Source organism: Naegleria gruberi (assembly GCF_000004985.1).
Source record: "Naegleria gruberi genomic scaffold NAEGRscaffold_27, whole genome shotgun sequence".
In the NCBI taxonomy this organism is placed as follows: domain Eukaryota; phylum Heterolobosea; class Eutetramitea; order Acrasida; family Naegleriidae; genus Naegleria; species Naegleria gruberi.
Window position 1 is genome coordinate 39,526 of NW_003163300.1, and position 24,787 is coordinate 64,312.

Genomic DNA, 24,787 nt, shown 5'->3' on the forward strand with positions numbered 1-24,787 from the left:
GAAATTAACTGAGCGCTCAATTCGTCCAATCTAATAACCCTTTCACCACTACTTTAGAATATTCAAGAAACAAAAAAAAAAGTCAACCCCCATCAGTATTGAGAAAGGATAACAATCTCTTTCGAACCATCCCTCTTTCTTCAATCCACGATAAAAAACATGTCAACCAGTGTTACCATAACCTCGAATCCAACAACAACATCTACAACCCAACAACCTATTCGAAAGCGTTCGACTGCTTCTCGAGATGGAAGTGGAGGTATCGAAGTGAATACATGTTGTGGCTCCGTCTCCATGTCCAATACCAAATGTCTGGTTGTAGTTGTTCTCCTTCTCAATATTATTGCATTCTGTGTACTGCTGGCTCTCTTAATTGATATTTATATTGGAAAAGTCAACCAAAACTTGGAATCCATCACCAAGAGAGGTGATGCTCTATTATATTCTGAAATTCTTTCTTGTAGTTCGAGGATGGCTGCTTCTTCCTCCAATGAGAATATTACCAAATTCTTCCTCGACAGATATGATGAATATCATCCAAAATATATGGCTCTGATGAATGAAATCATTAATTTGGTTCCTGCAAGTGCAGTTGGTCAAATTCAAAGTGAAACCAATGAGGCCAACAATATTACAAGGGATGAATCTGTTGTAATGGAGGAAGAGGCCATTAGTTTAGTAAAGGCAGGTGAAAAGGATGATGCATTGGAAATTTTAGATGGTTCTGAATATGCATCTGAAAAGGAGGATTATGATTCTGATTTAAAGGGATATACAGATTATATTCGTACTGAAGAATTGAAAAAGGATGCTCAGACCAATGATAGAACATTGGCTTGTTTGATTCTCATATGTTGTTTGATGGCATTAGTTTTACCTGTTGTGGTCATTTCACTGGTGGCCTCCTTCAGTAGAGAAAAGCAAGAACGTGCCAAATTGGAAAGAGCCAAAGCAATTGTTTTGAATGATACAATGGCAGATCCAAAACTTAAAGAGCTTTTCAAAAAGCATTGTGAGCAAGAGTTCAGTATGGAGAATTTCCTCCTCTTGGAAAGAATTGCTGAATACAAGAGTTTGTGTGAAAAGAGTTTTGACATTCAAGTATTCCTCTATGATTCTAGTTCTGATGAAGTCTCAACAAATTCTGGAAACACAACCAAGACAAGTGTTTCAACATCAACATCAAATTCTTATTCCAAGGATCCAAGCAAAAAGCCATCAGGCTACAATGAGAAGGATTTGGAATTGGTTGAAAAGCAAAAGAGAGATTTGGCCCAGAATGTCTTTGACCAATTCTTGAACATTAATGGTATCATGCCTGTCAATGTGAATAAGAAGATTGCTGATGATATTCTGCTTGAAATTCAAACAGCAAGCAATAGTTTCCAAAATTTAACTTCTCCAACTGATATGGAACTGGGTTCAATTGGTGCTAACACTATCCTCTTGTCAGATTCATTATTTGATGTTCTGGAGAATGAGGCTCAAATTGTAATGTTAGATACTCACACTAGGTTCAAACAATCACTTGCATTCCAAAAGAAAATGAAAATCGACAGCATTAAGCAAAAGATGAATAATAATAAGAAAAAGTAGATTTTTCCAATGATAGATATTTGGAAAGTAAATTACTGATTAGTGACAAGTAAGAATGTTAGAAAGTTATAGTGTGTTAATAAGCTCCAATCATAATCAACAATAATGGAAAGAAGAGGCAACAATAAAAAGTTGACAACCAACAACATTAAACCTTCATTCAAAAAAAACATGTCGAAGTCGCTTGTTGTTGTTGTTTCGTTCACAGCTGTTGTGTTACTCCTTGCATGCAGTGTATCTGTGATTACATGTTTGTATCCATCCCAAGTTGTTGATATCGAGAATTGGTATCTGACCCTTCCAATTGGTGATGTTAAAGACCCTACCGACATTTATCAACCAACATTAGCAACCTATTCCATTGATCCATACTTTGTTGTTGGACCAAATAATAATTCTATTCGTTTTCGTTCAGTCATTTTCAATGAAAGTGTTACAACTGTTGGTTCAAAATATCCAAGATCAGAACTTAGAGAAATGGACCCAATCAATCCAGCCAAAGTCAAGATTTCATGGAATAACACAGTTGGTGTCCATACCATGATTATTGACCAAGCCATCACTCACTTGCCAATCACAAGAGACAGAGTCATAGCAGGTCAAATCCACGATGATAATGAATTCATCTTTACCATCACATTATCTGGCACAACTCTTTACATTAATGCTGCCAATAAGGCAACTGCTAAGGTCATTACCAAAACCTATCAATTAGGTACAATCTTTAGACTCAAAATTGAAGCACTCAATGGTACTACCAATTTCTACTATAATGACATGTCCACTCCAATTTATACTCATCCATTGGTATTTAAGAATTCATACTTTAAGGCAGGTTGTTATGCTCAATCAAATTGTACTGTGGAAGGATCATTGTGTGGAGATTCAAATAATTATGCAGAAGTGTTGATTTACAATTTGACTACTACTCATGATTATTCATCATCACCATCGTACGTAAATAATTCATCATCCTCATCTAATGGAACAATAATTAATAATAATAATGGAACAATTAATTCCAATTCAACCAATAATAATGGTACAATAATTAATAATAATAATGGAACCACTCCGAATAATAACAACAATGGTACTATCAATAATAACAATGGAACAATCAATTCAAATTCTACAAATAATTCAACCAATAATAACAATGGAACAATAATTAATAATGGTACAACTCCCGATAGTAATAACAATAGCACTAATAATAATAATGGTACAATTATTGATAATGGAGGCTCATCCAATAATAATTCAACAAATACTCCAAAGGCTTCAACTTCTAATCGGGTTGTTGTGAATATGGCTACTAGTTCTTTCATTCCTCATCATTCATTTGCTAATATTCTGCTCCGATTCATCCTAATGCCAATACTAGTTTCCTACATTGTCTATTCGCTGGCTTTCCATGATAGTAGCATCTTTCCCACCAATTAATTAATTTAAAAATCATAATTATTTTTTAAAAATAAAATATTAATCAAAAAAGTGTGATATTATCTTACACTCTTAAATAATATTATATTGTAATGTATTGCTCTGAGTAGTAATCAAATAGAAAGAATAGGTGCTCCGAACCAGCCGATGAAATATCTCCTCTGAGAGCACTTCTACTCCTCCACAAGGACATTTGGCTAGCCAAATCACAAGTACCAAAGACAATTTCCAGCACAATTTCACATTTAGTGCATTCAGTCTCGGTAATAGACAATGTTTAGGAAAGAACTTTGCTCTCTTGGAAGCAACAATGATGTTACAAAAGTACGAACTCAAATTGTTAAATGATGAAAGTAAGGATCCATTGCACCAATAGACCTACTAATTTGAAAATTCAAAGTCAACTATTGCCTCTCAATGAAAAATGATAATTATCTTTTCCTTTTTAAAAACCACAATATTTAACGTTTTACTATTAGAATTCTTGACAATATTGTCAAGAATGTTAAAACTATCGGAATTATTCTAGTAACCATTGATCAGACCTACTGTTAAGGTAATGTTATAGTAAGGCATTTATGCAAGATTACTAGATGACTAGAATAATTCTTTTAGAACTTTGAATTTAATCTGGGGTGGATTTGAAAAATTAAATTTTATATTATACATTAAAAATAGGCTGTTTCATTTTCCAAGCCAGTGACTGTCTGAATATCACCACCTTCAGTCTTGTAGACAAGCATGAAACTCTTGAGAACATTTGGCCAAGTATCTCCAAAATTAGAATTGGTGACATGAATAGAACCAGTGTTGGCCAATTGTCTAGCTCTTTGAGTCAAATCTTGAGTTCCATAAGTAAAGCAAATAATCTTTTCTGGGGAGTGGACATAGCCAAGGTGCTTCTTTGATGACACATTAACATGTTGACCCTCTTGACATGTAACAAGATAATAATCACTTTCACTCTTCAAAACCATTGAGAAGGACTTTGGCCAACCAGGTAAACTATCTTCAAAGTTATGGTTATTGGCTCCAATATTAAAATTATTTCCACCACTTAAATCTTTTGAGTCCTCAGTTACATCCACAGGTCCATAAGCAGCTGCAAGAATGGACAGATTAGATGAATCAACTGGAGCAACAGGTTGAGTAGTTGGTTTTGATTGTGGTGGACCATTGACATTCACAACACATTCTTTTTGATACAAGTGATGATTAAGAATAATCTTGATACTATCATCGTGCCACATTGCTCCCTTTTCAGTAGTGGATGGACAAAATACTTGAGAATTTCCTGGTTCCTTAACACAAAAGAAGAGATTGAAATTGTCAAATCCTCTTGCCATTATACCAGTTGAAGTGTGATCACAACCAAAACAATGACCCAATTCGTGCATTGAAGCACCAATACCAGTAGCACAGTTGGCATAATAAGTTCCACGACCAGCACTGTCATCTCTCAAATGTGACTTATCGACAGAAGTGTCATTCATAAAGGAAGCTTGGATCTTATCAACAGAATTAGGATATGAGTACATATTGACATCAGCCCACATTGCCAAATATCCCCCACCCAAGGCGGCTCCCAATTTAGTCTTATTCAATACAGGATCATAATAATGTCCACTAGTTATACAATAATAAACAGTTTGTGGAGTGTGTTTTGAGCTATTGACCAATTGATTATGAATATGGCTATATGCAGCATTACCACCATCATTCATCCAATCATTACTCAAACTGGCAAATTCCTCTCTCGTATACTTTTCAGAGTAAACAACATCAATGAGTGGCATATTCTTGTGGTGAGGATCAACTTCTAATGGGAATGTTCTTCTACCGTCCTGAACCTTCTCAGCACAGAATGTTTGCATCATCAACAAGGCTACTTGCATTCTCTTAATAGCCTCACTTGAATCATTCTTTTCGTGTGGCATATTTCTGAAAGAACCATCATGATCCTTGCAAACAAACCAAATTCCCTTAACCTTTGAACCACTTCCTGAACCAGCTACATTGATCATATTCGGATCATAATTAACCTTAAAGTGCAAATCAGAGTCCTTTCCCGATTGACTCGAGAGGTGAATATTATTCTCTCCTTCCTCCAACAAGACGAGAGCCTTGAAAAAAGTTTCATAGATAGGGAATTGATATTGTGTTCTCTTTCCGGTCATGGCAGAGACACAACTCACAAATAAAACCTCACCGACATCACCCTTTGATGATGGACACTGACCAAATAACCTGATCAAGCTGTAGCCGAGAGAAGAACCACTCTCATGATTATGAACAATGATTTGAGGCATTATTTTTGTTAAGTTCATTTCTTTCCCGCCATTATTTACAAGGAGAGTAGTTCAATGGTTCGTAAACCTAACCATACCACAAGAATCTTGTAAATATTAGTATTGTACATTACTATTATAATAAATTAAAGTTGTATTAATATTTTGTCATGTCAACTAATAGTAGGAATGAATGGAGAGGCGAGAAGGTTTTTTATCGTTACCATCCTCATTTGAACTTGTATCAGAATTTGTACTCGATTCCTCCTCAAGGCAATAAGGTGTGTCTCTATAGAGTAAACTTGATTGATTCGGATAGGTTGGATGATAAGGTCCATATTTCACAGACCAAGTGTAAAAGTCAATAATTTCATGATCATTGACGTGATATTCAGCACAATTAGTCTTGAAACAGAGGAAAATTCTAAAGGCATGTTCAATGGCTGCACTAACAGATGGAGAATAGGTTTCGAACCAAACAGGGTCTCTTCTTTTTGCTCTTCCCCATGATTGATAATCATTGATGAGTATGTACTTTGTAACGGTATCATCCTTTTTAGAGTAACTATCATGAGAGGAACCCTCAGATGATCTATCCTCAAAGGTTGATTTCATCCAAACGATTGAAATATTGCTTTTGTAAATTATTTGATCTAGGTTTGGTTTAGAGTAGGCAATTTGATAGAAATTATCGTGTACAGGATGGAAACTCCCAATTGGAGTTTGTGATCCGGGTTCTACTGTAATAAATTCAATATAGCTTGGAACATGAATGCAAGGAGGCTCTTTTTCATAATGGAAATTAGTTTTAATATCGTTAAATGTGCAAATAAAGAAGTGTCTCTTTTCATAGGAATAGGTCAATAACCCATTATACACTGTTCTAGCTTTCTGAATACTATCATATATTTTCCTATTACAAGTGTTAACCAATTTTTCTGTTAACAATAAAACTTACTTTGGAGGATATCTGTTTGTTTTGATAAGTGCAATATTGAAATAATCAGAAGGTCTAGTATCCTCATCAAATACTAAATCTTTTGCCCATTTTTCTTCTGCAAGATGAGCATTTACTCCTTCTGGAGAATCATGGCTAGCAAGAATGTGCTTTGGATTTTTAGAGGTACATGCAAATTCAAACATTAGTAATCGAGCAAGTCCATGGACATGTTTTTGAATTTTTGCAAATGTATGAACTCTTGGATAGTGCAACAATTCGTTCTTAACTTTGCTATGGTGATATCCAGGCACAGAAACAGCAAATCCACGTTTGGCATACTTATAGAGTCTGTATTCATAGGTAGTAGATTGTCTATCGATATCCACCAAGTTGACACCATGAGCCAAGGATCTTCTACATCTATCAGTTGACCAAACAGTGTTTCCATCAAAACCAACAGAAGCAGAATCAATATCAAAAGAGAGCAACACTTCAGCAGGGGACTTGTAAATTCTCAATACTACTTGTATTGGTCTAGTTTTGTAACCGTAGAAAGTAACTGCATGCTTGGTTCTCATTATAATTACATCGTCATCCACCACCTCATGTACTTCTGTTGATTTTTTTTCAGAACTGCTTGTAAAATAAAGATAATTACTGTCACTGCCTGGACCCAAATCACGAACAAGTCTCTTTTTCAAATTTCCCTTAATAGTGTTGTAGATGTGCTCGATTTTTTCCTTTGCTTCTTCCTCGTCGACTGCATACAGAAACAAGTCAATGTCTGATTTTTGAAAACTGGAAGGAATATCAGGATCTGGAATATACTTTGCTTGACTCTTATCTATACTTTCTATTGGTTCTGGTGGAGAAATATTTGATTGTTTCGAAGTTTGATTAGCTTTCTTTCCACTAATATTGTGTTTTCGTTTCTCGTTTGCATCAGCAATTTTTTTCCTTATCCATTCAAGACCGCTAAATCTCTGCAAATGAGATCCTAAAACTCCACACCCATTTGAAATGGACGAAAATTGATGGTATTGACTTTGTACAACTGTGTTTGCTTTGTTGGTACTTGTTTTCCAATATTTGAAATCACTTTCATCCAAATCGAACGATAAGGTCTTCCTCTCCAAAATAGATGTTGTGCTATAATGCTCAGTCGAGGAAGCGGCTGGCATATATTCAGTCATGATAGTCGTCCTTTCAGTATCGTTTTCATCTCCTTTGAAAAGACAGCCCAAGACACCTCCACCAGCAGCAAAAATTCCATTCCAATCTAAACCTTCGAGAAGACCATGAGTAAAGTTGTACCAATTCTTCTTGAAAGTTTCCAAACTATTCACTAGTTTTGGTTTTTCAACATGTCTTGAATATTTCAACTTGTTTGACAAATCCAAAATCTTGGGACATTTCACATAGTCAATCTTGAATTTCTCTCCAGAGTGAATCTCATCCAACTTTTCGAAAACAGGTGATAGAGTCAAGTACATGTCATCTAGTAATGGGGAATCTCTATGTTTAACATAGAACTTTCTTAGCCAATCATCCCTTTCCTTCATTTGAATATTTTCGCTGGAGAGCAATTCGATTGGATATCTCAATCCATCCAAGTATTCATCTAGAAGCGTGTTCAAACCATAAAATTCTGCCTCCTTCTTGAATTGAAGTCTCTTTGCATCTGACATGGTAGCAGGAAAATGATTAAACTTTCTATTACAAATCAAATAGCTATAAATTAAAGAAAATAATTCTGGATTTCTGTCAATAAATAAGTACCCATCGAGACCAACTCGAAAATTTGGAGATTGAATATATTTGGTCACAATAAAGTCGTCATGTTGAGCCAAAACTCTGAATGGAATGATAAACTTTTGACCTGATACGTTCAACTTGACTACCAAATCTGCACTCTCAAAAAACTCGTCTTTCCTATTGTTATCAAGCAAAAAGTCCTGGTATTTTTTGGAAATTTCAGAACTCAATTGTTTGATAATTTGCTCCTTCTGTCTCGATTCTTCTTCAATCAGTTGCATATCCTTTTCAATAGATAGAATGGGTGGCTGTGATTTCATTGTAGCATTATTTTCACATTCCAAAACTTCAGAATTGTGATAGGTCCTCATTAGTAATTGAATATGATGTGAAAGTTTTTCAGTTTTGAAAAATTTTGACTCCTCCATAATACATTTCAACAAGTTTAAATTAAACTTTTCAATACCAAGACATTTCACCTTCCCTGCCATTCTCAAATGTTCCAAAACAAACTCAAAACCTATTGGATTTCTATCTATAAATTGAGTGTTAACACTCTCTTCAGTGCCATCATATAATTTCAATTGATCTTTCATGGATTGAAATAAATTGTCTCCTGCCTTTACATATAAAAAGCTGTCAGCATCACACATTGTGACTAGTCCCATCTCTTTGGTAAGTTCCTGTCTTATAGTTGAATCTTCATCGGTCAGTCGGTCACGATTTGAAATTTTGGTATCAACAGGAATCTTTCCAAAAGTAGCCTCTCCCATCAATGTTCCTCTGGTAGTATAGAATAATTTATCTTGAATTTTAATTACCACTACATAATTTTGCATACGTCCCACAACTTGACAAGTCTTATCTTCTGATGATGAAGCATTGATGAGAAGATTTTTGGTATTTTCTAATTGATCTCGGAGTGAAAGATTAGCATGAAATTGATCAATCAGAGCCTCATCCATTTGATGATGACCATGATCGTGCTCTGTACTTTGTGATGAGAGAACATTATTTAAATCCCTCTTCAGAGAAGATGAGGAAACTTCATGTTGACTCATTTTTCAATTTTTTGAAAAGAAGAATCAAACATTTTTAATTTAAAATTTCTTTGAAAAAGTTAACGTTAAAAAAACATTTCATTATTTTTCATTGGAGAAGATGTTGTTGTAGGAGACTTGGGATTGTTTTTGTTGGATTGTAGAGGTTTTATTATCGAACGTATGATAGCGTGGAAATGTGATGATGCAAATTTAAAAAAATGGACGAAAATACTAACAAACAAATTAATGATGATGAAGAGAGAATGGAAATAGGCAAAGTTTCTCTTGTTATTAATAATACGAAAGGAAATTCACCCTTCTCTGACGATGTAATTGGTGAAATTCTATCTTTTCATGATGATTTTATATTTGTAGTGATGAAATGTGCACTAGTTTCGAAACAGTGGCTGAATATAATTATGGAAAGGAGTAAATTGTCACTAACATGTAACCATAGTAAAATGAAGGGTAGATTTCTACCAAATATTGTAACTCTAGAATGGACATGTAGTAGATATCAAAAGTTTACATTTGATAGTGGAATATTTGGTACTATGAAACAATTAACCAAACTAAAAATTGGTGAAAATAATATTGGTGATCAGAACGCCAAATGTTTCATTGAAATGAAACAATTAACCAGTCTTGATGTTTATCACAACAATATTTCTAAGGAAGGAGCCAAGTTTATTGGTGAAATGACACAATTAACCTATCTCAATGTTAATACTAATAATGTTGGTGAACTGGGAGCCAAATATATCAGTAAGCTCAACCAATTAATCACACTCAATATTGGACTCAATTCTATTGGTGAACAAGGAGCCGAATATATTAGTGAAATGAAACAATTAACTGACCTAAATATTTATAGTTGTAACATTGGTAATCGAGGAGCCAATCATATAAGTAGAATGAAACAATTAATCTCACTTAATACTGGTCGTAATGGTCTTGACGATGAAGGAGTCAAATATATTAGTGAATTGAATCAATTAAATTTTCTTAATATTGCAGACAGTAATATTAGTGAAGAAGGTTTAAACTACATTAGTGGGATGAAACAAATAATTCATCTAGATATTAGTAACAACTTTATTGATGATGAAGGAGCCGAAATCATTAGTAGAATGAAACAATTAACACGACTTGACATTAGTAACAATAGCATAGGTGAAGAAGGCACCAAATATATCAGTGAAATGAAAAAATTGACATATCTTGATATTGGTGAATTTTAATATTTGTTTGCAAGGAATGGAATATCTTACTGAATTGAAACAATCAACCATGTGAATCATCTAATATTTGAATTTCTGTTGTTATTAGAGCGAGGAAACACACTAGGTACTTCCTCACGTATCAAAAATTTTGAAGGAGGGCAATAGCCAATGGCAATTGACCATATACAGGACAGCTTTTCAGAGTGCAAGGAAAAGCGTCGACTGCATAACTTTCCAACCTTCTTGATCATTGGAAAGTCCTTCAAGGTAAGTATGAAGATTTAAGAGAGGCAAAGTGGGAATATATTTGAAGGCATTTTAATCTACAATTTTGAAATAAAAATTATGGTAGTAATTTTTAATTAAAAAGCCATTCGATATCATTGGGCAAGTTATTTGCTCATCTTCAGTCTCAATCCAAAAATTATGATTAAGTATTGGATTAACATGATTAAGCAACTCAGAAAGAGTGTAAACAAATAATGAATCAAAAAGCTTATTTATTTTCTTTCCATCACATGATCATTAATTTACTAATAATTAACAATCAAAACACAAACATTCATAATGATCGCCATCATCATCAAATTAATATTTTACATTAAAGCTAGTAGACCGAGTTGATTCAACCGGTTGGGTATTAAACAAGGAGATTTGATCCTTGTCGTGATGTTTTCTCTCAACTGGTTGATCATCCGAAGGTTGACAAATTTCTCCCTTGATGGTTCTTCCTACTCCACTGAAGGGTTTGAAAGGATGTTGTTGTTGAGGTTCTGAAGAATCATTAGAAGAAGAGGAAGGAGGAGAGTGATGCTCCGGATCATCGAAAGGATGCCTATTCATATTCTCTCTTCAATAGATGATATATTTGTTTTATTAGAAATGATTATTATTGGAGGGAGAAGAGTTTGTAATTTAATAATTTGGGAAAATAGCTTGTTATGTTCAATAGATGAAATTTCAATTTACAAGAATGGTATGTTTCTTTAATTGTAATTCTCGTCAACATGCTATCTATTCGAAAGTGGTAAATATTAATTGTGCTTAGTACTCAATTTTAAAAGTGGTAACACCTTACCCCGCCGCGGGTATTAGTTCACTAATTACTTGTGAAATTCGTCAATATCTTTGTGATGGGGACCTTAAAAGAAAGGTTGTTAACTTTTGTATTGTGGTCTGTGGGTAAATTGACGAGACAGGTATGGACAGGTTGCCAAATTTACAACCAGCATGAAAGGATAATAGAAGAGGTTGAAACACTTAATTTTCATACCAACAGAAAAAAACAAATCCATTCGAAACATATTTCATCACTCTCTCGGATACTACTATGAAGATAACTGTACTAATGCTCTTGACAGTAATGGCCTTTTTGTTGATGGGTGTCAACAACTCGAGACAAGAAACCATCATTGTCGATCCACCAAGTAATGTGAACAGAACACAAATTTACATTACACAAAACTTTGCTGATGTGATTGATGCTGCAACTGCTGCCTATATTACTACATCCAAGGTATGTCCATCCATAATTCTATTAATTCACATCATTTAAATTATTATTGGAAACCTTTCGTCACCACACAGTGGACAACAAGTTTGGCAGATTATGGTGTGCCGTACAATGTACCAACTTGTGCTTCCTCTCCAGAATGGCCATCTACATTTGATTTCAAATCTGATGTAATGACAATGTGTTATGAGTTGGAAACTAATGATCCAGTAAGTATTTTATTCACATTTAAATGTGAAATACTTATCCATATTTATTCAATAGTGGGCTAATATTCACGAATTGGCAGGAACTTTGCTCTTAGAACAGGTCAATAACAAGTATAAGAGAAATATTCAACCACAATTCATCAAATTAAATACTACCAAATTAGCTTATTGGGAAACTCTCAAACAAGCTGCTAATTTTGGAGACTGTAATGTAATTATTGCTTCAAATAATTATGATTTGGTTAGAGCTTCTCAGGTTCACTTCCAATGCATGTATGGATCATCAGGTTATGGATATTTGAGAACTGGATTGGATTTGGGAACTGTCATTATTAATTCTGATAAGGATATTAACAATACTAATGTAACTGTTGGCACATTTACTGGAACAATTTATGATACCTATGTCACTAACAATTTCCAAGCTGCCAAAATCACTAGAAAGAATGCTGGTTGGGTGGATGTTTTCCAAATGGTTGTTGAAAACAAGATTCATATTATGGTAGCTGAAGCTACTGATTTGCGTAATTGGTTAAGCAAGAATCAATATCGATGCGCCAATTGCACAACCAAAATTATGGGCATTCCATTCTCATACAGTTCGTTTGTTACAAAGAATATTATCAAATCTGCAAGCTCCACAATTGTCATGAATTTGGCAGTTGTGCTGATCAGCTTGTTGGTTGGCCTTGTTTGTTTTTGAAATTAATTTTATCACAATAATTGGTAAATGCAAGTTTATCAGATAATTTATTCTCAATCATATACCATATCATAGTATCATAATAAACATTATAATAAATAATATTAAGGTTTATTTTCTTCTCTTAGTGTCAATAGACAATCAACAACCCAAGAATCGACAACTTTCACCCGTTCATCACTTGATTGTGATAGACTATCCTCTTCACTCGACGATACTACAGTTGATGATGAAGCAGAAGAGGAAACAGTTGTATAGCTGGAGAACATTGATGCATTCGATGAGGAACTGGCAATTGAATTCTTTCTGAGACGTTTTGTGTCTGGGAAATTATTGGAGGTTGGTCTCTTCTTATTCTCACTGTTCGGTAACAACCTTCTTCTAGCATTGATAAACCAATAGTTGATTCGTTTTTGACTTAGACCAGTTTGATTTTGAATTTGTATCTTTTCCTCTTCTGTTGGATATGGATTTTCTTTGTGGGAAAATAACCATTCTTTCATTATGGAAACAGCTTGTTTAGGGAGGTTTCTATTGGAGGTTGTTCGAAATGGATTGGCTTCTTCTTCTTCTTGTGGGTTTTCCATAACAATGGCTGAGTTTGAGGAGGATTCTTGGGCTTGTTTCTTGTTCTTTCTCCTAATAGAAGTATCGATCAGTGGTGCTTGAATAGTATGAACAGTAGAAGTGGATGTATTCGAAATAGAATTGCTTTGTACTCTTGAATTATTTACAATTAATGGCGTTCTAAAATCACAAGATGAAGAACCAACATTTGAAACTTGAAAAGTATTCTCAATAGAAGCAGAACAACCAACAGATGTTGGTTTTAATTTCTTGTTGGTTGACAAGTCCATATTTACAAATGTCAAATGATTAGGAATGCATGATTGAGTTGTTTTCTTTTGATTTGGTGGATTCTCATACATTGCATTATATTTTGAAGGTTGAAAGGTAGGAACTGGAGTTGTTGAGGAAGGAAACAAATTGGTTGGATTGACTTGATGAAAAACAAATGACGTTTTAATAGGAGGAGAAATGTTTCTCGATACATGAGTAATAGCTTGGGAATTATTCGAATGTGAAGGTGGAAACAATGGAACGAATGGTACAGGTTTTGGAGGACAACAATATTGTGTCAACGTTTGAATTGGAGGTAAACGAGTTGTGATTGCCTCGTTGTTGGTTGACAGGGTTGGCAGTTGATTGAAAGGGATGAGGTTTTGTGGCATTTCTTATTAGTGTCAAAATAGGTTGAACATAATCGTGTCAAATACGTTTTTTGGATGATTTACCAAAATGCAGTCAACGTCTGTTCTTAAATTGAATTGTTGATAAACGTGGTTATTATGCAAATCTTGTTCATTGTTGACGTCAATAGAAATGCCATTTGAAAAAGTATTTGTTTGGATTGATCTCTTTTAGAAAATTTCTAAAAATGTAACATGTAAGGATCAGTGTAATGTATCAAGCTTTTTGAGAGAATGCTCTGATGTAACTTCTCGTTCTATTTGTGACATCTGCCGTCTTGCCTTTAGTGCCTTTTCTAAATTGAGAGAAACCTGTGGTCCCCTCATTTTAATAATCTTATTCCAGACACCACTTGGTACTTTACCTCCAATATCAATAAATGATATTGTTGTCATTTTGGTTTGTTTCTCATTCAATTGTTCAATGAAAATGGCGCCGAAAAAGTATCCTCTGATGCATCCTTTCTTTACAGGTGTACTGGGCTCGTAGGATTTTCTGAGAACTGAATAATTTGTCATTTGATTGGTCACTTGATTTGGTTCTCTTCTGACACTGGTACAAGCATAGATTTCTCTATCATCGAGAGGCCACGGAGTCTTAACAACAGTGGATGAACAACTGATAGGGTAGGTCTTGATTTGATTTCCCAGGGAATCAAAAGTTGTACTCTCCTCAATAAATTCAATGAATTTTGTGTGAGTTACATTCGGTTCTGAGAATTTAGTTAATCTCGAATCAATGAATGCATAGAGAATTTCCTCTGGTAAATCATCCACAATGCAAACTTCCTTAACAATGCTCAATCCTCCTTTGGATTTACTCTTTAACTTGCCCTTGGATACGAGTTTTTCCTTACTGATATAACTGGTCACATTCTTTGAATCGTAAATTTCCTTCCAAATATCCATCTCCGAAAGAGTTTTGAAAAGGTTATAGTATTGATCAGTGATAATCTTTGAATCCTTTTCCAATAACAAGTTGGTGAGAGCTTCCTTCATTTCCACCTTTTTATGTTTTGTAGACATGTCGGAAGCAGTTGATTCAGTATCTACTTCGGAATCTGACAGATTTCCTGACCTAGAAGAATTGGCAGGACTATTACTCGATTGCTGAGCATTGGATTGTCTTCTTTCTCCAAAATAGATCAAATTATTGTCCAAAGTTTTCATAAACTCTTGTACATAGTCTTGACTCAATTGATTTGATTTGTTTGTCATTGGAATGGTAATTTCTTTTGAAACTAGTGAAAAGAGACAACCTGTGAAGAAGCTACTCGACAAGAATCTTGAAAAGTTGTCATTTCTCAATTCCATATGTACAATACGTCTACAATTATCAAAAAGGTCTATATCAATATCTGAATTTTCATCATACTTTTCAAATCTATTTATCACATCATTTCTAACATTATCTGTAAGGTTAAGTTGGTCTGATGACATATCCTCGAGGAATCTCTTGATGATTCCTGAAGCCTTGTGATATCTACTTCCTTTTTCATTGACAAAATCATCATAGGCAATAATAAAATCCAAACTACTCAAATTATGTTCAAATATCAAGAATTGTCTAAAGGCAGGCAAAATTGCCAACTCGTCCGTTAAACAAGCTTCAAAATTAATAGTATATTGTATGACAACATCTTCTATCAATCTCATCAATAAACTCTCCACTGTTTGATTAGCATTTGTTGGTGTATTCAGAATGGTATGAACATGATTATTATAGAGTGCCGTTTGCATTAGTGGAGAAGATGAAGAGGGTGAAATAGGAGAAGCGAGAGGAGAGGTTGAGTATTTCTTTCGAGAAGGTGATAGTGGAGAGGTTGGAGAAGTTGGTGTGGAAAGGGTGAGCGAGCTTGTACTCAGGGATTGTTGTTTCATTTTGTTTCTCTAGTTTCTAGTGAGGGAATGACGACAATAGACAACTCCAAAATAGTGTTGATGATACCTGTATTGTCAATTAGAACAATTGTGCAATGATAACAAGGTGAAACTTGTTTTCTTTAAATATTTAAAATATTGAATATTATTAAACACTTCTCTGATGAAGGTTTCGAATAATAACTGTCAATTGATGATGATGGTGTTAAAAAAACAACAACAACTGATGGTGGGTGGGTTAACAGTATATAATTGAATGTTTTTTGTACGAAGATAATTATGCCTGTTGGGATTGCGTTGTTGTTTTTGCAGATTTGAAACTGCTGATGTTTGAGACTATTTTGGTATTCGTACGCTGTGTTTGTCTCTGATTTTGTATATGGCATGTTATGACATGTATTGATAATTGGGCAATGAAGTAAATTTCATAAGGATTACCGAATGTTGTGTTAATAGAAAGTGAATCTAAGGCAAGGACAATAGAATCCATTGAATTGAATCCGACCCACTTCAAAATATTAACAATTTTATGAGCCATTTACTGTTCTTGTTTAAACATAATTTCTCTTCTCTAAAGATTCCTAATAAAATTAACTTCCCGATTATTCCTCATCATCAACCCATTTTCTTCAATATTGTTTTTTATCATCAACATTAAAAAATCCGCGCCATTATTACTACTCTTAATTTTTCATTTTGAAATTTTTTTAAGGTTTGACAATTTGAGTGAGGGATGAAACAAGTTGATCCTTATTACTTGTTTGAATCCAATGATAGATAGATTTTAGAAAAATCTAATGGTTGATTTGTTGAAATGTTCAACATATGCAAATGTTCTTTACTTGGGATGACATTTAACCTGAAACAATACTTTTTCTCATTTATTTCATCTACCAAAAATGATTATTAGCATTAAAAAGACCTTTTCCAATGCATACAGCAAACAACAAAATTGATTCTCTATTATTACATTACAACAGCAGCACATTTCATATTAATCTCAATACCTCATATTTGCTATGAACATTCCTGGTCAGCAACTACAGTTGTACTGCTTGCTGCCTTACAGCAGTGACTCAAGTCACATCAACCATCATCACAAAAAAAATAACTGAAACTTTGGACCAACCTCTCATCATCTCCAGGTCCATCACAACAACAAGAACATCAGTTTTTTTAGATTCGCGAAAGAGTTTTGACTTCTTACTGTGAGGTTTTTATAATTTAATAGCGGAAGAAGATTTTTGGAAGATGAGATCCTACAAAATTAGCGTTTTGTTGGGATTACTTTTATTATTATGCTTTGGTTTTTGTATGATTAACGGAGAGGCTTCCGTTGATTCAGTCGAAGCTTTGGAAGGTAATTTATTGGTAACTGATGATGATATTGCCTCCTCGAGAAGTGATGGTGCTGTAAATTTATATGCTCACCTTGATAGTGCTATTCTTGGAAAGGGTTTGCCAGCTCTGCAAAAGAAGTATAAGAAATCCATCAAGAAAAACAAGAAAAAGACCAAATCCTATGCTCCAGCCAATAAGAAATTCTTCAAGAAGACTAAATCCTCTTCAGTCACCAAGAAAAAGAAGACCAAGTCCTCTCCTTCATCAAAGAAGAAAAAGATCAAGTACTCTAAGAAGAATAAGACAACCAAGACTTCTTCTCCACCACAAGCAACAACAACAACTTCAACAACCACAACAACTAAAAAACTCACCTCCCTTCCACCTAAAGTTGCCGCAGTTGCCAAGCTCTCTCCTCGTCGTTGGAACATTTTAAAGAACATTTTTAGTATTTCAATGCTTGGTGGTCCAGCTTTCCATCCATTCAAGAATGAAATGATCTTTGTTTCATCTGCTTCTGGAGTTTATCAATTGTACAAGGTTGGTATCAATAGAAAGAAGGGAAAGATTACTGGTAAGCCAATTCGTCTCGTTCATACCAAGTCTAGATGTTCTGCTCCAAGATATCTCCACGATGGTTCAATTCTCTATTATCATGATCGTGGTGGTAATGAAAACTTCCAAATTGGTCTCATTACACCAAAGGGAAAGCACATTTGGTTGACCGAAGACTTGAAGGCCAAACATTTGATCAATCGTGTTACAAAGAACTATCTCTACTATCAATCCAATTCTCGTAACAAGAAATTCTTTGATTTGTACAGAAGACCAATGCCACTCGTTAATAAGGATGGCTCTCTCATCAAGGCTGAACGTCTCTACACTCCTGAAGTTGGTATTCCACGTGTTACATTGGTATCCTCTGATGAAACTCAACTTGTCATTGAACAAAAGTATAGCAACATTCACAATGAATTATTCTTGAAGGATTTGGTTGACGGTACATTGACTCCACTCACAAAATCACTTGTTCCCGGTATGGCAAAGGTTAGATGGTCTCCTCTTCGTTTCTTGAATCGTGGTCACACTAAAATGTTAATTTCTACTGATTACAAGTCTGATTTCAAGAGATTGGCTATTTTAGATTTTGAAGGAGATATCAAATCCAATCCAGCCAAATTTATTGCTTTGAAGGAAATGGAAACTCTCAAACATGATATTGTTGGTGTTATGGGTAATTCTCGTACCAAGTGGACTTATATTGAATTGAATCAAGATGGTTACAGCAAGTTGTATAAGGCCAAACTTGGTCCACAGGGATTCAAGACACCTCTTATTCCAGTTCCATTACCATTAGAAAATGGTGTAATTGTTCACGGTGATGCTCGTTCATTTGGTCACAGTTCTTCCATTACTCATGATGGTAATTTGATGGCTATTACCATGACCGATTCTGTTCGTCCAGTTAACATTTTCATGCTCGATCTCGATCCATACAATGTCAGATTCAATAAGAAGGCAAAGGAAGTTAAGAAATTGCAAGAGCAACAAAAGGAAAAGAAGGAAAATGATCCAACCACTTCAACTCTTGTCACCAAAGAAAAGTTCAAACATATTGCCATGTATTGGACTCTCCTCAATGATCGTCTTCCAGGTGCTCTCAAGGATTATGAAAACAAATTCTCCACTGAAAAATTGATTAGTGTAAGCAGCTTTGATGGTTTGATGATTCCATTCTTTGTATATTCCCCAGTTGGTGATGAACCAGAAGGTGGATGGCCAGCAATTATCAAACTTCACGGCGGTCCTGAAAGTCAAAGCAGACCAGTCTTTAGTCCATTGATTCAATTCTTGACACTCTCTGGATATGCTGTTGTTGTTCCAAATGTTAGAGGTTCAAAGGGATATGGCAGAAAGTATTTGGATGCTGACAATGTTGAAAAGAGAATGCACGCTGTTAAGGATGTTGCTGCTATTGCTACATTCTTGCAAAGATATAAGGGTATTAACGGAAACAAGTTATTCTTGGGTGGTGGTTCTTATGGTGGTTATCTCACTAACTTGTGTATGACTCAAATTCCACAATATTTTAAGGGTGGTATTTCTATTGTTGGTATGACTAACTTACTCACCTTCTACAAGAATACTGCTGAATTCAGAAGAAGGCAAAGATATGAAGAATATGGTAACTACCACACTCAAAAGGACTTCCTCAAGAGCATCTCACCAGTTACTTATATTGACAATGTTGTTGCACCAATGTTCATCATTCAAGGTAAGAATGACGAAAGAGTTCCTGCTGAAGAAGCTGAAAATTGGTATAACAAGCTCTTGCAAGAATCTAAGAAACCAGGCAAGTCACAACTCAAACACAGCAAGCTAGAGCTCTTTGCTGATGAAGGACACGGTTTCTCCAATAGAAACAATAGACTCAAGGCTTATCATGACTTGGTTGACTGGTTGAATTTAATCTTGAACGAACAACCTGAAGCTCCAAAACCAGCCGCTTCCACTGTTAGTAAATAAACATTCGTGTGAATTAGCTCTACAATTTCTTCAACATTACTTTGCATTGAAATGTTCTATTCCAAGAATTAGATTTAAAGAAAAAAATGCCTCAATCAACCTTACAAAATAATTCACCCGATAGACTTTCAAGGCCAGGCGGTTTTACTGATGAATTAAGAGGATGTCCACTCCCTCTATATCATGACCATCCTGGCTATGTTTCTGAAATGCTATTTGTCAGTGAGGAAGATTTGAAGCTATTATCTTGTACGGATATTCCAAATCCTTTTCAGTTAACATTCACTCCCAGAATTTATTGTTATTATGACTTGGTAAAACAAATGAGAAGAAAGCTAAACCCAGTTGTTGATATTCATTCTATATTCAACAATAGTAATGGGGAAAAGGAACACATGTTGGGATCAGGATTTATTGTTTCACCCCCATCTTCAAAAGAAGTCTACATTTTTACATGTTTCCACAATGTGAGTGGGTTCAGAAAGAATGGAATTTGGTACAATAACGAGTCAGTTTATGTATTATTGGATCCAGATAGGAGTCAGAGACCTAACTTTACAGTAGAGCATTATTGTAAGTGTGAAATTGTTGAAACTGGATCTGTTTTAGAAAATGAATTGTTAACAGATCATCCTCAAGAAGATTGGGCCCTACTCAAAACATCAACAGAGTTATTACTTGAAGAAGATCCAAATTTCTTTTTTATTCCATCCCCATCCAATGTTTCTGAATTACAATCAAAAGAAGAGAAAACATATAGCGTGTGCCTTCAATCCATTCCAAGTAGAGTTCAAGAATTAGATATGAACACACATCCTTGTAATGTGAATATCAATATGGAGACAATTTGTCAATATATAGAATTTGATGTGAAAAGTGCAAGCTTTGGCAGAGGGAGAGGAGGAGATGAAGGTGTGTCTTTTTATGATTCCGTATCTTTCAAAGGTAGCTCAGGAGGGGCTGTTACGACGTGTAATCAACATTATGAAGATTGGTCATTGTTTAAAGAAAAAATCGAGTTATCGAATAGAGTTGTTGGAATTCATATTGGTGCTGAGAATTTTGGAAAAGTCGATTGTTCAAACCATGTGAATAGATGTTGCAGTGTAAAAAATTGGTTCCAGTGCTATCTTTCGAAAGTGTACGACCCTCTGAGAGAACATTTCTCTCAAGCATTCCAAGAGTTGGTTGAGTCAGAAAGATACTTTTTTAATAAGAATTAGCAAGTAAGCACAATAAAAAAGATATTTTAAAGACAATTGATTATTAAAGCTCAGGGGCTGAATCACCTTAATGGTGAAACACTCTGGCAACTGCTTTGAAGAATGTATCTTATTGTTTCTTTGTTGGGGTTTCATTCTTGTTCATTCTATTTGATTCGAATAATGTTGAGCAAATTTACTATCAGAAACAGGTCTATTCCTCAAATGCCCCCAACATTTTGTTAATACGTAAATTGAGTGAGGTTTAGTTTCGAAACATTAATCATATTTTAAATTGATTTCTCGGATAATGACTTGAGGATTGATGGATAGTTTTATTGGATTCCTCAATCGTTTTCGAATCCAATGATATGAAAATTAATGTAGTAATTAATTAAATATTTAAATCTGATAATTCAATAAAAATAAAAAATGTCTTTACACACTCCACGCAGAAGCCAACGCAATATAAATAAACCAAAGATACGTTATAGTAGAAATTTTTTAGTTGATGAAGATAGCGATGAAAATGATGAACCACCTACAAGATGTAAAAAGGTCAAACCAAGCAATGACGATCATCATGAAACAGTTTCAAACAATTCCGAAATGTTGAGTACAACACACCACGATAGTAATAACAATAGTAGGGAGGCATCTACAACAGAATCCATAAATCTAGATCAAGATACCAACACTGACCACGAATTATTTGAGCCATTGGAACAACAATTAACAAAACCTGTTATTATGGAAAATGAAATGATGGAAACAACCATAACCTCGGAACAACAAAAACAAATGACAAGTGGAATCACAATCAGAAAACCTTCTGTTATGGAAAATCTGTTGGATAAACCTATTAATTATCGTTTGGAAATTATTTCACAATTACTAAGCTCTCTTCAAAATGATTATGAACAAGCTGAACAAAATGCTGTATCCATGTCAGATGTAATTAAAAGAGCCACATTTACAATTGAAGAATTGGATAAACTTGATAAGGAAAAATTAAATCAATTAAGAAAAGTGTTGCAAAACTCTGCCAATATTGCCACTGAAATATTGTTAGAAAGAAAATGATCATATTACATCATTGGAAGTGAATTGATTAACAGGAATTCTGAAACACAAGAACAGCTGTACAAAGTAGCACTCAATGCAAACTTTAATAATTTATGGTCTTTCAGATAGCAATTGATTAATATTGGGAATAATTAATGAGTAGACAGTGACTGATTCCAAATGGTTTTGAATGAGAATTCTTTTGATAGCGGCCATGAATTCTTTGAATATCTTTTGTCTTCTTTTCAAGTCTCATTAGCAAATAGCCATAGGCAAAATCACTCAATTTTCTCTACTTGCTATCACTACCACCAGCAATAAATAAGGTGATAGTAATATTTGAATTCATATTAATTACTCTTTTAAGGTGGTTCTAGAAAATCACTCATTTCCAACAGTGCACTACACCAGAGCATATTCCTTATCCGATCACTATTGAATATCAATTATATGATTTTAAATTGCTGATTCGGAGCTGAGAAATTAGAAATCAAAAAGCATTCAAAATCGAAAAAATCCTAATTTTAAATTCCTTCTTACTCAAAAAAATGCCTCAAAAACAACATCAAGGCGCCAACTACAACAACAACAATACAATAATGAGGAGTTGTTTGTCGAATCGGAGAGGAATTGTTTTACTTGCTTTTTTAGTGATGGTGTTCATGATGAGTACATCAGCAACAGTAGCAGCCATTCCTTCATCACCATCGGCAGCATCGGATGTTCTTCTTTATACAACACTGGAGGCTGAGTCACCAAATAATACAAATCCTAACGATCACAATACAATAGATCCATCATATAATTATCCTATTTGGATTCCTTGGGCTATTTGTGGAGTATTATTCTTTGTTATTTTCATCATTACTTCAATTGCTGTTTGTTTATTTCAAGATAGGAGAGAAAAGAGTTTTATTGCTTTGGTTACTTCAATTGTGGGAATTTCTCTGGTTGTATTTTCAATCTTTGTTGTTCCTGTTGATATCTTTAATGTTTCTCAAACTTTTGATCCAAAGGAAAATTCCCTCGTCATTAAGATTCTCTATTATAGTATTTATTTAATATTATTGATTTTTGGCTCTGTCATTATTCCATTTGCTTATTTCTGGTATGAAGAAGATCCAAAATTAGGAGAGAATGAAGATGATGATGACAAGTATTCTCTATCTTCAAAGAAACAACAACCATCAAGAGCAAGTGGATTGGGATGGAGATTGTTTCACACTATCAAATTTACACTCTTTACATTCATTGCAGGTATTTTGATTATCATTATGGGTCTTGTCATGTCTGCTATTAGTGGAACTGTTGCTGATAAGAATAGTGTTACTGATTGGTTGAAACAATTGGTAGATGTCGAACATTTTGGAGATAGAGCTATTAGATTCATTGTTGGTTGTTTGGCTGTTGTGGGTTGTTTTGGATTCAATATTTATACAGCCTATGGTCTCTCTGCTTTACCAATTGGATTAATGAAGAGAAAATATCTCACCTACAAGGATGAAAATGTTGTGGATAGAAGGGCTGATGAAGTTGATGAAGAAATTGACCTCCTTCAAAAGAAATATAGAATGAAGGGAACTTCCATGAATAGAGAAGATCAAAAGAAGTATGACAGACTCAGACAAGAAAAGACAGAACTCGAAAATACCTCAATTAGAATTGAAAGATCCAAGAAGAGTATCATTGCCAAGTTGGAACCATGCATGTATCCATTTAAATTATTGATTGGATTTGGTATTTTGGTGGTATGTATTAATTTTTATTGAATGTTTTTTTAATGATTTATTGAATTAATTGTTTTATATTGTAATCAAAACAGGTAATCATTTTCCTTCTAATTTCTCTACTCATCAACTTGATTTATAGAACTGTTACCAGCAAGTGTGGTATTGCTTGTGGATTTGTCACTGAAGAAAATTGTTATTTCAATCCTTTGGATTTATTGCTCACCTACAGTTCCATTATTTTCCCAATTGACTATATTATTTTAGCTTTAATTATTTGCTTATTTATTTGGGCAAGTATGGTTTCACTTTCAACTATTGGATTGAGATTCTTGTGTGTTAAATTATACAAGTTAAAGGTCAGATCAACTGTTCCACAAGGTTTATTAACTTCTGGAATTTTCCTCATGTTTATCATGTTGGCAACCTCCTTCATGTTACCAAGTTTTGCTCCAGTCTATACTACCTTTGGTTCACAAAAATATCAAGATTCAACTGGAGCTTGGAAGCAATGTGCATTGGCTGCCTTCAACTTTACAGAACATAGTAATAATTCTCACTCCTTATTTAATCATCCTGAAATTCCATCTCTATTTGGCGATTTGGATGGAAATTACACTAACGGAAATAACACTAACACCACAAGACCTTGTTACATGACAGAACTATCTCAGAATGTTAACAGCGTGACAATTGGTGTTCCTGTTTTCAGTATTATTTTCTACTTTGAAAATTGGTTATTTGTACTGTGCTTTATTATTGGGTTCATTGTTTCAATTTTCAAAAAGCCGGCATCATTTGAAGAAGCAGATACTTATGATCATGATGAGGAAATTATGAAACGACCACTCAGGGGAAGGTCCTACAAAGAGTATGCCACATCTTCAACACGATCAAGTATGTCTTTAAACTCTTACAATGCCATCAACTAACAAAATAATTTATTAAAAAAGATTCTTCTACAACTTTGGCTTAATACTATTTAATCTTCTAACTCGACTTATAACTCGATTTGATTACCTTACTAACTGATATTAAAATTTATTTATGCTTCCCCGTTGCAGCCTTAGTGTTTTTTT

General features: G+C 34.3%; 12 protein-coding genes across 12 annotated transcripts; 8 read left to right on the forward strand and 4 right to left on the reverse strand.

Moving 5' to 3' along the window:
- Window positions 1–159: 159 nt before the first annotated feature.
- NAEGRDRAFT_68134 (uncharacterized protein) lies at window positions 160–1,596 on the forward strand (the record flags this gene model as incomplete). The annotated part of the gene is made up of 1 exon (XM_002676458.1): window positions 160–1,596. The coding sequence occupies one exon, from the start codon at window positions 160–162 to the stop codon at window positions 1,594–1,596; it is 1,437 nt and encodes a 478-aa protein (XP_002676504.1).
- A 171-nt stretch (window positions 1,597–1,767) lies between these two features.
- Window positions 1,768–3,042, forward strand: NAEGRDRAFT_68135 (uncharacterized protein; the record flags this gene model as incomplete). The annotated part of the gene is made up of 1 exon (XM_002676459.1): window positions 1,768–3,042. One exon carries the CDS (start codon window positions 1,768–1,770, stop codon window positions 3,040–3,042), a length of 1,275 nt encoding a protein of 424 aa, XP_002676505.1.
- A 668-nt stretch (window positions 3,043–3,710) lies between these two features.
- NAEGRDRAFT_68136 (uncharacterized protein) lies at window positions 3,711–5,351 on the reverse strand (the record flags this gene model as incomplete). Its single annotated transcript, XM_002676548.1, has 1 exon — window positions 3,711–5,351. The coding sequence occupies one exon, from the start codon at window positions 5,349–5,351 to the stop codon at window positions 3,711–3,713; it is 1,641 nt and encodes a 546-aa protein (XP_002676594.1).
- A 156-nt stretch (window positions 5,352–5,507) lies between these two features.
- On the reverse strand, window positions 5,508–9,086 carry NAEGRDRAFT_79929 (uncharacterized protein; the record flags this gene model as incomplete). The annotated part of the gene is made up of 2 exons (XM_002676549.1): window positions 5,508–6,243; window positions 6,289–9,086. The coding sequence occupies 2 exons, from the start codon at window positions 9,084–9,086 to the stop codon at window positions 5,508–5,510; spliced, it is 3,534 nt and encodes a 1,177-aa protein (XP_002676595.1).
- A 443-nt stretch (window positions 9,087–9,529) lies between these two features.
- On the forward strand, window positions 9,530–10,309 carry NAEGRDRAFT_68138 (uncharacterized protein; the record flags this gene model as incomplete). The annotated part of the gene is made up of 1 exon (XM_002676460.1): window positions 9,530–10,309. One exon carries the CDS (start codon window positions 9,530–9,532, stop codon window positions 10,307–10,309), a length of 780 nt encoding a protein of 259 aa, XP_002676506.1.
- Window positions 10,310–11,654: 1,345 nt separating this feature from the next.
- On the forward strand, window positions 11,655–12,716 carry NAEGRDRAFT_68139 (uncharacterized protein; the record flags this gene model as incomplete). Its single annotated transcript, XM_002676461.1, has 3 exons — window positions 11,655–11,807; window positions 11,879–12,013; window positions 12,069–12,716. 3 exons carry the CDS (start codon window positions 11,655–11,657, stop codon window positions 12,714–12,716), a joined length of 936 nt encoding a protein of 311 aa, XP_002676507.1.
- Window positions 12,717–12,807: 91 nt separating this feature from the next.
- On the reverse strand, window positions 12,808–13,948 carry NAEGRDRAFT_79931 (homeodomain-containing protein; the record flags this gene model as incomplete). The annotated part of the gene is made up of 1 exon (XM_002676550.1): window positions 12,808–13,948. One exon carries the CDS (start codon window positions 13,946–13,948, stop codon window positions 12,821–12,823), a length of 1,128 nt encoding a protein of 375 aa, XP_002676596.1. The 3' UTR covers window positions 12,808–12,820.
- Window positions 13,949–14,170: 222 nt separating this feature from the next.
- On the reverse strand, window positions 14,171–15,847 carry NAEGRDRAFT_68141 (uncharacterized protein; the record flags this gene model as incomplete). The annotated part of the gene is made up of 1 exon (XM_002676551.1): window positions 14,171–15,847. One exon carries the CDS (start codon window positions 15,845–15,847, stop codon window positions 14,171–14,173), a length of 1,677 nt encoding a protein of 558 aa, XP_002676597.1.
- Window positions 15,848–16,958: 1,111 nt separating this feature from the next.
- Window positions 16,959–19,746, forward strand: NAEGRDRAFT_79932 (uncharacterized protein). The gene has a single exon (XM_002676462.1). It carries the CDS (start codon window positions 17,099–17,101, stop codon window positions 19,712–19,714), a length of 2,616 nt encoding a protein of 871 aa, XP_002676508.1. The 5' UTR covers window positions 16,959–17,098; the 3' UTR covers window positions 19,715–19,746.
- Window positions 19,747–20,037: 291 nt separating this feature from the next.
- NAEGRDRAFT_68143 (uncharacterized protein) lies at window positions 20,038–20,937 on the forward strand (the record flags this gene model as incomplete). Its single annotated transcript, XM_002676463.1, has 1 exon — window positions 20,038–20,937. The coding sequence occupies one exon, from the start codon at window positions 20,038–20,040 to the stop codon at window positions 20,935–20,937; it is 900 nt and encodes a 299-aa protein (XP_002676509.1).
- Window positions 20,938–21,348: 411 nt separating this feature from the next.
- On the forward strand, window positions 21,349–21,999 carry NAEGRDRAFT_49450 (uncharacterized protein; the record flags this gene model as incomplete). Its single annotated transcript, XM_002676464.1, has 1 exon — window positions 21,349–21,999. One exon carries the CDS (start codon window positions 21,349–21,351, stop codon window positions 21,997–21,999), a length of 651 nt encoding a protein of 216 aa, XP_002676510.1.
- Window positions 22,000–22,646: 647 nt separating this feature from the next.
- Window positions 22,647–24,640, forward strand: NAEGRDRAFT_34059 (uncharacterized protein; the record flags this gene model as incomplete). Its single annotated transcript, XM_002676465.1, has 4 exons — window positions 22,647–23,137; window positions 23,195–23,729; window positions 23,804–24,254; window positions 24,372–24,640. The coding sequence occupies 4 exons, from the start codon at window positions 22,647–22,649 to the stop codon at window positions 24,638–24,640; spliced, it is 1,746 nt and encodes a 581-aa protein (XP_002676511.1).
- Window positions 24,641–24,787: the final 147 nt, after the last annotated feature.